Consider the following 13,765-nt stretch of genomic DNA (forward strand, 5'->3'; position numbering starts at 1 on the left):
GCAGGCTGCAAGTGATTGGTCAAACAAAGCCCAACGTAATCCCAAAACTGAGACATGATTGGTCCTTCAGGAGGAGGCGTTCACCGATTGGCTATTTTGGGTTTATATTTTCTGACATAGATGAATCACTGAATCGCTGCACAGGAAAATAAAAAAAATAAAAAGGAAAAAGCATTTGTTTAGAACTGAATTTGACTGTTAATCTGTTATCTGATGTATTATTAGTTTATGTTTGTGGTCCAACAATTTTGTTGACTTTTCTAACTGCTTTTATTACGTTTTATCCTTACTCGCTGTTATTCTGCTTTATATATATTTGCTTGTATTTTATTGTCAAATCAACGTAAGGCAATTTCAATTGTCTTTGTGTTAAATTCGTTCAGCACAAGATCAAAACCAGAGGGACAGAGTCTGCCCTCAGCTGCCGGAATATAAAAGCGTCGTTTTTTTCCCCTCGTCTCAAGTTTTCACTGGTGGATGCTAAATATTAGCACAGCTAAACATGACGTCAGGACTATTCTCCTTTGAAATTCAGACTTTGTTCCGTATGCAACAGGTGGCTCCGTGGCGCAATGGATAGCGCATTGGACTTCTAGTCAAGCACTTGAGCAGTGATTCAAAGGTTGTGGGTTCGAGTCCCACCGGAGTCGCATTTTTTTTCCCGTTAGATTTGCAAACATGTTTTTTTTTTTTCCAAGTCCAGCTAGTTTGTTCAATCAGCTACCTACTTTAAACTGAACAGCGAAACAACTTTGATAAACTACAACCTTAACAGATAGATATTATAAAAAAGCATATATTCCTTTGAACCACTAGATGGAGCCCTTGTGCAGTGAGTCAATCGTCTGGCATCAGTGAAGCTTCAGCTGTAACTATTCATTCCCAACATAAAGAGAGGAGGAAGCAAACAGGCAGATTCAAACGGGAACTGAGAGTTGGAGCAGCTGGAAGTTTTAAGTTCATCGGATCATGGAGGCGCTGAGAACATCTGTAGCCTTTCTGCTGTACTTGGCTTCCTCTGCAGCGGTAAGATACCGGAAATTTCATCCATATTTATTCTGGTAGAATGATAGAAATGAATTTTTTTCTTATTTCAGATGTAGAAATATGATCTAATCTAGACATTATTTGATTCAAATTTTAGAAGGGTCAGGAAATTTGTTTTTATTCTTACTGTAAAATATAGTATTGATATTTTTACATAAAAGTTTTCCTGTGACCCTCCTTAAGCTGTGTTCTAGCATGGCCGCATGATGAACCAAGAAGACAATTTAGTTCCATTACTGTTCCAAGCAAAAAATGTGTTTTGAAAATTTAAAATATCATTTCTGCACTGCATTTTTTAAAATTTAATTTTACAAATTTTCATTTTTTTTTGTTTACAACAATAATGGAAGAAAATTCCCTCCATAATGACCATCTCTATTGAATGAAAATCCATCCGCAGTTTGAGAAAGAAAGAAAAAAAGAATTTCAGGTTGGGACGGAATCACTATTAAAAATGTTTTCACTAAATGTTTAAAATTATCAGATTTTTTCCATCTTAATGAACCAAACAACTTTTGGGAACCCAAACCATTGTGCGTCCACCACCATACCCCACTGCTGGTTATCATTTTTTAATCTATTACGTTTTGCTGTGACGGCTTCACTGCTGTGGTTTGGTTCCTGGTCCAGGGACCGTTACGATGTGAGAAGAAGGTTCTCCGTCTGGAAGCGGAGATCCAGGGCCTGATGAGTGTGATCAACGACCAGCACCGCTACATCCAGGAGCTCCAGAGCAGCCAGGCGCAGCAGCTGCAGCACATCCCCAACATGTTCCTGGGCCACAGCAACCTTTACAAAGGTCAGTTCCATTCAAAACATATCTAGAGATTTTAACCAGAGAAGGGTGTTTCTGCCAATGCATTGAGGATAACTCACTTATTTTTTATTTAATCATATTAACCTCTTTATTTCTTAAATTTTTTCTCCTGGTGTTTTTTTCTTTTGGGAATAAATCATTTCAAGTTATTTGTAATAGATGCTCTGAATAATTGAACATTTCTTAAAATTCAGAAGCTACTTTCCCTACTGGTTCCGTTTATTCAGCAGTTTAGCTCATTGTTTGGTTCCCTGGGTTCTAGCGTCAAGGTCAGAGGACTAGAGGAAGAGGAAAAGGACTCAGCAGATGCATCTCTGGCCCGTGTCTTTGTCGTTTGTTTTAAACCTTTTGTAAGAAAGCGTCCTCAAACGCAGCAGTAGAGTAACCCTGGTTGTGTCTGCTCAGACTGCTCAGAGGTGTTTGCAGACGGGAACGTGGCCAGCGGTCTGTACGTCATCCGTCCAGATGGTTCACCCACGGCGCTCAGCGTCTACTGCGATATGAGCAACGGAGGAGGATGGACCGTCTTCCAGAGGAGGAGGGACGGGAAGGAGAGCTTTGACAGGTTTCTTTTGTTACACACAGCCTGAGAAACAAGCCCACATCAATATTCCTCCACTGCCATGTCTAAGCATGCTCGGACATCCTCACTTCGTTGAGCCTAAACGCTGCTACCATGCTGTTCTTTAGAGAGACAAATCTTTCTACTTTAACTTTTCCAAACAGACACACCGGTGCAGGGTCATGACCTTTGACCTATTTTTATATTCTGGAGCCTCTGAGTTGAAGTATGTTTTGTTTCCAGCGATAGCAGGTTGATCTGCGTTTGTGTTGCAGGACGTGGTTGGAGTATAGCCACGGCTTTGGAGATCTCTTCTCCCCTGAAGGAGAATTCTGGTTGGGAAACGATCCTCTGCACCGCCTCACCTCACAAGGTCTGTCAACACTTTTATTCAAACTGATTAAAAAGTTTTTTTTAGTTTAAACAAGCAGCAGACTGAATTCCGTCACTGATTTAGCAGCAATCCCTCACGCCCAACATAATTGTACAGAAATGGCTCCTGTCAGAGGATAAACAATCCGTTTAGCTGTTTAACCCAGATGACCAAAAAATATGAGATACACACTACAAAAAAATTAAATCTAAATAAGTCATTTCTTCTTAAAATATGTGCATTTTTTCTTGAATTAAGGATTTAAGTGAGACACTTTGCCAATGGAACAAGACAATTTCACTTAAAATAAGAAAAAAACAATTGCATTGTCTTATTTCAAGTGCATTTTATCTAGATACCTTATATTAAGAGTAAAAATACTAGTTCCATTGGCAAATCATCTTATTTACCTGCTCAAATTAAGGGTAAATACCCTTAATTTAAGAAATTTTTACTCATTTTAAGATAATTTTTGCAGTGCATAAACATAAATGTCCCAGGAAATAAGTCAATGAGAAATTAGTTTCTTTTTTTTTAATACATTAAATTCTAAATATACAAAAAAAATACATCACTAAGTCCATCCATCCATCTTCCTCCGCTTATCCGGGGTGGGGTCGCGGGGGCAGCAGCTTAAGAAGGGAGGCCCAGACTTCCCTCTCCCCAGCCACTTCTTCCAGCTCTTCAGGAGGAACCCCAAGGCGTTCCCAGGCCAGCCGAGAAACATAGTCTCTCCAGCGTATCCTGGGTCTTCCCCGGGGCCTCCCCCCGGTGGGACGTGCCCGGAACACCTCACCAGGTAGGCGTCCAGGAGGCATCCTAAACAGATGCCCGAGCCACCTCAACTGGCTCCTCTCGACGTGGAGGAGCAGCGGCTCTACTCCGAGTCCCTCCCGGATGACCGAGCTTCTCACCCTATCTCTGTATCCGCGATCTCGTTCTTTCGGTCATGACCCAGAGTTCATGACCATAGATGAGGGTAGGAACGTAGATCGACCGGTAAATCGAGAGCTTCGCTTTTTGACTCGGCTCTCTCTTCACCACGACGGACCGGTACAGCGCCCGCTTCACGGCAGACGCTGCACCAATCCGCCTGTCGATCTCCCGCTCCCTTCTTCCCTCATTTATTCAATTAAATAATTTAAAGAAAACCTCTAAGAGTTAATCTAAATAAATATAGTCTAATTTTATCTGAATCCAGAATTTATCTGCTGTATATTATATTTTCACCTTATGTAATGCTGCTTAAATCTGTTTATTTTGTGTTTTACAATTCCCCCTGCTGTTCAGCACTCAGTTTGAAAGCAATTCAAGAAATAATAAGTTAAGATGTTATTATTGTTGTTTTTATTTTTATGTAGCGACAGTAGGAAGGAAAACTCCCCATGAAACCAAGAGGAGCCTGACTGCAGACCTGTACTGTCTTGTCTCCTGTGCTGTCAGAACTGGAAGTTTATTCAAATACTTTCAAAGCAAAAGCAAAGTTGATTTGAAGCGTTTCGAGCTAGCGTCGATAAACTCCCCGTGAAGCTAGTTTCCTTTCACAAACAATTGTTATGCTGGAAACTTACACTGAAAAAATTATCTAGAAATAAGTAAAAATTTCTTAAATCAAGTGTATTTACCCTTAAATTTAGTAGGTAAATGGGATGATTTGCCAATGGAATGAGTATTTTTTTTACTCTTTAAATAAGATAATTAGACAATATGCACCGGTAATAAGACAATGCAGTTGCTTCTTCTTATTTTAAAGATAAATTGTCTTGTTCCATTGGCAAAGTGTCTCCCTTACCTCCTCAATTCAAGAACAAATGCACTTATTTTAAGAAACAAATGATTTATTTAGATTTTGCATTTTTTCAGTGTATGTGCACACTCAATTTTACTCCCCACCAAACTCCAATCTGAAATAATCGATAAGTTCTACATAGAAATAAGTCTCTGTATTTGGTCTATAAGACTTTTTTAAACGATAATGGAGGTTGGCTGTCCTATGTGGATTTATGCTTACTGTATAATATAAACTGCTCCTATGCTCAGTTTAACACTGTCAGAAACTCCTGCAGCAAACACATGCTGCGCACTATTCTCGAAGGCAGTGCAGGAGACCCCATTTTGCAGGTCCGCAATAAAAGGTCCTGACAGTGCAGGTCTGCAATGAAAGGTCCTGACAGTGCAGGTCTGCAATGAAAGGTCCTGACAGTGCAGGTCTGCAGCCAGACTCTCTTGTTGAAACCTGCATGCAGTCATCAACATCCTGCTGAAGGAACCCCATTAGCTTCAACATTTAATAACCTTTAAGGGTTAATATTTTTTTTTTCATTGAATTAAATGAGGATAAGAGCTCCAGCAGAACCAGAACCAGAATGAGGCTCCGTGTAAACAGCCTTCAGTCAGAACAGGATCAGAGAGAGCATAGAGTTAGTCTCCTTCTCTCCCTGTGTGTGCTGACCTGTTTTCTGGGTTTAATTCTGCAGGAACCTACGATCTGCACATCGACACTGAGGACTTTGACGGCAACCACCGCTTTGCAGAATACAAGAACTTCCGAGTGGACGACGAGAAGGTTGGATATTTATGGAAATGCTGAGAAAAATCCAATCGGTCTAATTTTGATTACATTCATGCTCTTTGCGCCGTCCTCACAGCCTCTAACCTTGCCTTCTGAATTTCCCAAAACATAGAGTTCTATTTAGACTAGATTTCTTCTTCTGTTACTATAGAAACATCAAGGTCGTCTCCATCCTGCCGTTAATTTCTGTGCACCTGTTCTGTCCATAAAAGCTTGGTTTTCACGGTGGTGCTCAGATCAAATGTAGCTTAGTACAGGTGTGTAATTCGGCATTATGTATACATCGAATAATATATTGAAATCTACGGAAAGACATTTGGTCCAATATTACGTGCAAAGAACACATTTCAAAAAAGTAAAGTAAAATTAATGTTTTTTAATAACTGAACTGTGAGAAAGTTTTCCTATTTTTTTTTTAAACAGATTTAATTTTCCCAACTCAATTGTTCCCAAAAAAAGAATATAAAATTTTTGTCCGAGGAGACTTTTTTTCCTTCTTTTTGGTAGACCGAGTTTGAAAAGATATGGATTCCTTTCAAATCCTATTTCACAGATTTCACCCTCTACATCTCAAAGGAAAAAAAAAAAAAAAATTCTATTGGAAAATAAAGAATTTTACGGAAGAGGATGGGGAAAAAAGGCAGAATTCCGACTTTTTTCTCAGAATTCTGACTTTTTTCTCAGAATTCTGACAATAAAAAAGTCTGAATTCTGAGATTAAAGTCAGAATTCTGAGAAATTTTTTCCCCATACTAAACTGAAATAAAATAAAAAGAAATCAGTTAACTGTTTTTTTTTTTTTCAGTGGTCCTAATTCTCTTCCGTAGAATTCCCTGCAAGGGATTAATAAAGTAATTCTGACCAACAGAAATGCTGTTGCTAACGGCCAAGCAGAGCAGACTCATCTCCCTCCAAAACAAAAAAAATATTTAAATCTTGAAAATTAAAACCAAAAAAAGGGAAAAATTATTTATCAAAAATTTTGTTTTAAAAAATCAAATCTGAAAAAAAAGAAATACAGTTGCTAATGTCCAACCAGAACAGAATACCCCCCCAAAAACAAACAAAAAATAAATAAATAAATAAAAATCTGAAAAAATATAAATATATATTACAAAATAGCAAACTAAAAATATAAGGTAGAACTTTGGTATATACATAAATTTCTCTTAAAATTTCTAAAAAGTTCTCCAAAATTCACATTTTTAAAACACATTTTCACATTAAATTCTTTGATTTTTTTTTTTTTTTCTCTGCTTTGAATAATACTGGAACAAATGTATCCCCATATTAATACAGGATTACTCACCTGTTTCCTATAAACTTGCCCAAATTTAGTAATTAAAAATTTAACATGAAACAGATGGAGGCAGCCGCTGGTTACCTGAGCTGTAGTAAAATAAAATGAAAATTAAATATCCCCATTAGAGCATCTGACCTTAAATCTGAACCGGCTCATTGGATCATACCAAGTGGCTTTTGACTTTGGATAGAAAAGTTTTCTTTCATTTTTATTTCTTCTTACCCTGCCTCTGCAAAAAAAATCTGAATCTAGATAAGTAATTTTTACTTAAAATAAGTGCATTTGTTCTTGAATTGAGGAGGTAAAAGAGACATTTTGCCAATTGAACAAGACAATTTACACTTAAAGTAAGAAAACACAATTGCATTGTCTTATTTCAAGTGCATATTATCTAATTATCTTATTTTAAGAGTAAAATTACACATCCCATTGGCAAACTATCTCATTTACCAGCTCAAATTAATGGTGAATACACTTAATTTAAGAAATTTTTACTTATTTCTAGATCATTTTTGCAGTGAAGGGAGCGGAGGTTTTTATTCAGGGCTTGGAGCACATGCGTTAAAAAAGAAACCTGTGTAAATGTTTTATACACCTTCAAACATTCAAGCTAGAAATGTTTAAAATACGGTTGCAAAGCTGAGTTTCTATCTGCTTCTATTTGCAAGAATCAACCCAATGCAGTCCCAGAACATCCAAAACCATCAGAACAGACATAATAAAACATCTTCTGCTGCTTGAAGTGGATAAAGTGTAGAAACACGGTAAAGAGAAAGAGATTTGACCGCATTTCTTCTCCTTGTAGGACCAGTACCAGTTGCACGTGGGAGACTACGTTGGGAACGCTGGAGACGCTCTGGCTGATGCTCGCAGCCTGAACCTCAACAGTCCCTGCAAAGGAGGGATCAAATTCAGCACCTACGACCATCCCAACTACATCGACAGCGACAGCGGCCGCTGCATGCGGCACAGCAAGTCAGGCTGGTGGTTCTGCAAGTGAGGCTCATTTCATTCGGGGGCGGAGGGGTCAGTGTAAAACCTGGCAGGTACATCTTTCTCCTCCTCCTCTTCCTCACGGCAGGTGTGACTCAGGGAACCTGAAGGGGCAAGGCTTCAAAGGGCCTTTCGAGGCGATGAGCGACGACGGCATGGAGTGGTACGTTTGGCACGGCTGGAGCTACGCCATCAAGTCGGTGGTGATGATGGTGCGGGCCGCCGACCTGGAGAACCCGCCAGCTGTTATCGAGCGTTGGCCTGATCAGTTTCGCCCAAACACGGTGGAGGGCGGCCCGTAGGGCGGAGGACGGGCTTCTTCCTGTTTGTAATAAAAACCAGCCTGCTTCACAGCATCCTGTCGTACGGGTTTTATTCTGAGGCAGAAACAAAGCAGAACGCCGCACAACATGGCGTTCAGGTCGAAAGACAGCAGGAAGACGCCGAGACAACAAAACATGGAGGGAAACGATTGACGATGAAGAAGAAGTTTTTAAAAAATGGATATTAGAGGAATATAGAAATAGAACTTTGGAAAACTTCTCAATCAAAACAAAGGTTTTGAGAGTGATTTATATGTAAGCAAAGGTTTAACCAATATTGTTAAAGTATTTTGAGAATATTTGTTTTTATTTTCCATTTTTTCCCCCCCAAAATATAAAAAAATTACATTTGTTTGGGGAGATGCAGTTTTACAAATTGCATTTGTTCAAATCCCATTTTTATAGATTTCACCTCTTACAGTTTTGGGTTGTCAAAACGCAACATCTGGGAAAAAAAAAAAAACATTTTGAAAATAGTATCTGAAAAAAAAAAAACCTCAAAAATAAAATCTGAAAATAGCAAACTGAACTTTTACACATAGATTCTGTCAAAACCTTATTTTGAATGAGATTATTATTATTTTTTTAAACATGTTCTTTGCTTGCAGTAATACTGGAACAGATTTCTCTCCATAGAAAGGGACAAAAACAGATAAATAATTTTTCCAGTTCATTTGGGCACTGGGTGGTGCAGGTGGCGGTGGGGGGGTCAAACATTTCATGTTAAATAAGCTGCATATTTGGCTCTGACAGGGAGAGGTACCATCTGAGGATTTTTACATTCCACAAAGCGTTTAAAGGTGGAGGAGCTTCCAGAGGGACAGCGGGTTCCACTCAGTCTGTGTTCACATCAGCTTCCTCCTCTGCAGGTCCGACTGATTGAGCTTCGCTCTTTGGGAGAACAAATGAGATCCTTGAAAAAATAATAATAATAATCCAGGGGAACCCCCTCCCCCCCTTCTCACGTTCCCTTATCTTCCCCCCTTCTCCCGACAGAGGGAGGGGGGGCAAGAAGAGCAGGGAGCTCCTGAAGGATAGTCAGTGGCGATATGTACAGACCCTGAGGAGCGCCTGACGCGTGTCGCAGAGTTTCAGACGTTTGATTGAAACGGACAGAGCGAGGTCGGTCCCACGCTCAGACCGAGCTGCGCTCGCCTCTAAGTTGTCCTTCCAGAACGTTCATAGTGATGTAAAGCACCTTGGGTGGGGTGGGGGCAGTGGGGCTATCTGGGAGATAACGTTGCAGCTGTGGGGAAGGAGGCGGAGTTTCGGGGCGAGCTGTAGGGGGAGGTGGGCGAGAGGCGGCGGGGGCTTCCCAGCAGGTCGCTGTTGTGCAGCTTCCACAGCAGCTCCTCGTTCTCCATGGACAGACGCTTGTTGACCTTGGATTCCTTCTGCAGGGTCTGCTGGAGGATGGCCTGCTCCGTGGACAGCTGCCTGCAGGGGGAGACAGAGAGCAGTCAGAGCAGAACCGGGTCAAACTGCTTTAACAATCTCTACACGTTTGGCTTTAAAATTTTATGGATAAACAATGAATAAACCTCTAAAGTTTAAGCCAAATCCTCAAAATGTTCTTATATTTAAGTGAACCATTTTCCTTTCCATTTGCCTTCAGATGGGTGTCAGTGAGCGGGTGTTTGACCCAGAGGACCAGAACATTTCCGCATTATTAACTCTTCAATGGTCTCTATGCACAGCTCCACTACTTTCTAAACAAAATGCAGCTCTTTAGTTTCCTGTCTTTCATTACTGGATGAACTGATTGATCCAGGTGTGTCTGGCCATGGTTACTGACGTCAGACACACCTGGATTAAATTCAGGAAGTAGTGGAGTCTGTTCTCCTCATCCTTTCAGGTGAAACATGTCTACTGATGATATTCCAGCTCATTGAAGTGGGAATAAAGCAGTTTCCTTCCTGCACTCGGCCCGTCTGCTCATGTTGTGTCTCTCCTGAAACATCTTGTTCTCTGAGATAAATGAACGGCAGCGTGAGACAAAAACATCATGCTGCTGCTGCTGCTCTTACTTTGACAGAGCCGCATGTTTGTCCATCCTGGCCTTGTAGTCCTCGTTCTCCTGCTGCACCTTCTTCAGAACCTCCTCCAGCCTCACATTCGTCTCCACCTGAAACGCAAACGGGTCACAGTTATGAGCCGTCAGAGCAGAGGTCCGCTGGCGGTCTCTAAAGTCCGGACGCTCACCAGTTTGTCCATCTCCATCAGCTTCTTCTCCTTCTGGTGCAGCTGGTTGGTCTTGATCTCCAGCACCACCTTGAGGCTCTCCAGCTCCTGCTCCAGGTACAGGGTGTGTGAATCCTTCTGCAGGGAACAGAAACACAGAAAAGGGAGGCTGTTTTACTGGATAAGTCCAGCAGGGGGCAGTCATCGTTCAGCAGAAGGACATCTACAGGTGCTGGTCATAAAATTAGAATATCATGAAAAAGTAGATTGATTTCAGTAATTCCATTTAAAAAGTGAAACTTGTATATTATATTCATACATTACATACAAACTCATATATTTCAGATGTTTATTTTGTTTAATTTTGATGATTACAAATGACAACAAATGAAAATCTCAAATTCATCATATCAGAAAATTAGAATATTGTGAAAAGGTTCAAAATTGATGGCCCCTGGTGCCACACTCTAATCAGCTAATTAACTCAAACCACCTGCAAAAGCCTTTAAATGGTCTTTCAGTCTAGTTCTATAGGCTACACAATCATGGGGAAGACTGCTGACTTGACAGTTGTCCAAAAGACGACCATCGACACCTTGCACAAGGAGGGCAAGACACAAAAGGTCATCGCTAAAGAGGCTGGCTGTTCACAGAGCTCAGTGTCCAAGCACATTAATAGAGAGGCGAAGGGAAGGAAAAGATGTGGTCGAAAAAAGTGTACAAGCAAGAGAGATAACCGCACCCTGGAGAGGATTGTGAAACAAAACCCATTCAAAAATGTGGGGGAGATTCACAAAGAGTGGACTGCAGCTGGAGTGAGTGCTTCAAGAACCACCACACACAGACGTATGAAAGACATGGGTTTCTGCTGTCGCATTCCTTGTGTCAAGCCACTCTTGAACCACAGACAGCGTCAGAAGCGTCTAAAGAGAAACAGGACTGGACTGCTGGTGAGTGGTCCAAAGTCATGTTCTCTGATGAAAGTAAATTTTGCATTTCCTTTGGAAATCAAGGTCCCAGAGTCTGGAGGAAAAGAAGAGAGGCACTTCATCCACGTTGCTTGAAGTCCAGTGTAAAGTTTCCACAGTCAGTGATGGTTTGGGGTGCCATGTCATCTGCTGGTGTTGGTCCATTGTGTTTTCTGAGGTCCAGGGTCAACGCAGCCACATACCAGGAAGTTTTAGAGCACTTCATGCTTCCTGCAGCTGACCAACTTTTTGGAGATGCACATTTCATTTTCCAACAGGACTTGGCACCTGCACACAGTGCCAAAGCTACCAGTACCTGGTTGAAGGACCATGGTATCCCTGTTCTTAATTGGCCAGCAAACTCTCCTGACCTTAACCCCATAGAAAATCTATGGGGTATTGTGAAGAAGAAGATGCAATACACCAGACCCGACAATTCAGAAGAGCTAAAAGCCACTATTAGAGCAACCTGGGCTATCATAACACCTGAGCAGTGCCACAGACTGATCGACTCCATGCCACGCCGCATTGCTGCAGTAATACAGGCCAAAGGAGGCCCAACTAAATACTGAGTGCTGTACATGCTCATACTTTTCATGTTCATACTTTTCAGTTGGCCAACATTTCTATAAATCCTTTGTTTTTATTGGTCTTCAGTAATATTCTAATTTTCTGATATGATGAATTTGAGATTTTCATTTGTTGTCATTTGTAATCATCAAAATTAAACAAAATAAACATCTGAAATATATGAGTTTGTATGTAATGTATGAATATAATATACAAGTTTCACTTTTTAAATGGAATTACTGAAATCAATCTACTTTTTCATGATATTCTAATTTTATGACCAGCACCTGTATGACCCAAACAGGAAGGATTTATTTTCCCCTTTTGGGCTTACACACATTTCCAGACAAGAATTTTTCTAGTTTTCAGTCAGATTTGGATCTTTTGTATTCCCCTAATTTATTAAAAACAGGAATAAATGAAACCATGAAAAGGTTTATTTTTAATTTTAAAAAATCAGCTAAGATTTTACCATTAAAGCATTAAAACCTTTGAGGAAGGAACAGAGATTCCTCACCTAAAAGTTTAAGATGTATGGAGTGAATCTTCTTACATTATTGTTGTAAATTAAGAACATGATTTGTAAATGAAAATGTGGAAAAAAACCTAAAACAATTCAAATCCCCCCCAAAATAAAAACAGTCACTTTGTTGTTTTCTCTTTTTTAAAATTTGGCTTCAATTCTTTTTATAATTTTTCTTTTTAAGTTTAAGGAATTCTTTTCAAATCCCATATAACAGATATTTTTTTCACTACAATGAAGTGAGGAGCGATAACGCATTTCTATTGGTCTGCTAGACGTTAGCAACGACATTTTTATTTGGTTTAAAGTGAGAGAATACGATCTGTGAAAGGCAATATGAAAAGAATCCAATGAATAAAACTGATATACTTTAATGAAAAAATATTTGAAAATATAAGGATTGAGATAAAACAAATAGTAAAATGTCAAGGATTATTATCATTATTATTTTCATTAAAATATTTCTCAAAGTTTCACTTCTAGAACTGTTTTAATTTTTAAATATCCTTTAACAAACCTGTTCTTTGCTTGTAACAATAATGGAATAAAATTCCCTCCATAAAATAAACCTGAAACCTTCTTCAGCTAAGCTATTTGGACCCTTCCCTGTATTCCCTCTATGCAGCTGTGTTTACCACGTTTTTGTCGCTCAGTATCCTCTGCCTCCTCTCTTCTTCTGCTCGCAGTTTCTCACTCAGATCCTCGTTTTCGGCCGACAGCGCAGAGACCTTCTCCTGCAGGAGGAGAAATAAAAGATGAAAGTTAATAGAAGTAGCAGAAAGGATGAGACGCTGTTTCTGATCCGTCTCTTAAGGGACACAGTTCAACATCTGCAGTAACCTTAACTCTGGTTTATCAAATAATAAACATGTCTCTAGTCATGGAGTGTTTTTTTTTTTTTTACTACAAAAAAATGGTCAAAAGTCAAACTGAAGAGCAGAGAGGTTAAAGGTCAACGGTTAAACCCTGTTTGTACTAAAAAACTGGATTCTGAACAGATCTTTTTCTCACTGTGGGATGAAGGTCAACCTGATAATGCTGAACCCTGATGGTTATCAGGAAAAAAACTTTCTGATCCGCTTCCTAAGGTGATGAGGATGAATCGACAGGACGTCAGATAAAGCACAGAGAAAATGTTATTTAGATGTAAGTGGAGCTTGTTCAGGCTTGGAGAAAGAGCAGGAATTTCAGCAGATAACAGGAAGGTCCAGTAAACCTTTTACGTTTAATCCAGATTAGGATCCAGACGTTTTTGGAGTCAACTGGATTAGGAAATGCAGTAGATGTAGGAGTTCTCAGACTTTACATTCACTACAGATTCACAGGGGCTAATGTTAAAAGGCTTTGCCAAATATGCTAACCGCTAAGACACAGAGGAGGGATGAAAATTTCACTAAAAACTTGTTTTACACCAACTTGTGAAATTACCTCTGCTTCCATTTTGACTTTTATCCATAATACGGACCGGGCCACAAAAATTCTGATTGCTCTACATCTCTGCTACTGAGCGCAGTCTTAAGATGAGATCTGTAA

The 13,765-nt window shown here is 39.8% G+C and overlaps 2 protein-coding genes and 1 non-coding gene across 4 annotated transcripts in view; 2 read left to right on the forward strand and 1 right to left on the reverse strand.

The window, feature by feature from the left end:
• The first annotated feature begins 519 nt into the window (after window positions 1-519).
• Window positions 520-8,023, forward strand: LOC119785479 (fibrinogen-like protein 1). Its single transcript, XM_038288178.1, has 7 exons — window positions 520-1,026; window positions 1,678-1,846; window positions 2,270-2,429; window positions 2,702-2,799; window positions 5,277-5,365; window positions 7,480-7,670; window positions 7,756-8,023. Exons 1-7 carry the CDS (start codon window positions 970-972, stop codon window positions 7,967-7,969), a joined length of 978 nt encoding a protein of 325 aa, XP_038144106.1. The 5' UTR covers window positions 520-969; the 3' UTR covers window positions 7,970-8,023.
• Window positions 559-650, forward strand: trnar-ucu. The gene is given in 2 exon segments: window positions 559-595; window positions 615-650. It is a non-coding gene; the product is annotated as a tRNA-Arg (tRNA).
• The window catches only part of LOC119785478 (microtubule-associated tumor suppressor 1 homolog), a 79,665-nt gene continuing 73,923 nt past the window's right edge, over window positions 8,024-13,765 (reverse strand). For both annotated transcript variants that reach the window (XM_038288176.1, XM_038288175.1), the window contains exons 15-18: window positions 12,868-12,966; window positions 10,193-10,309; window positions 10,018-10,115; window positions 8,024-9,427 (exon numbers count right to left, since the gene is read on the reverse strand). In XM_038288176.1, the coding sequence (XP_038144104.1) occupies window positions 9,214-9,427; window positions 10,018-10,115; window positions 10,193-10,309; window positions 12,868-12,966 (528 nt within the window). In that variant the 3' untranslated portion in view covers window positions 8,024-9,213. The remainder of the gene's footprint in view (window positions 9,428-10,017; window positions 10,116-10,192; window positions 10,310-12,867; window positions 12,967-13,765) is intronic.

This window comes from Cyprinodon tularosa, unplaced genomic scaffold (assembly GCF_016077235.1).
Source record: "Cyprinodon tularosa strain WSP-4 unplaced genomic scaffold, ASM1607723v1 ctg25, whole genome shotgun sequence".
In the NCBI taxonomy this organism is placed as follows: Eukaryota; Metazoa; Chordata; class Actinopteri; order Cyprinodontiformes; family Cyprinodontidae; genus Cyprinodon; species Cyprinodon tularosa.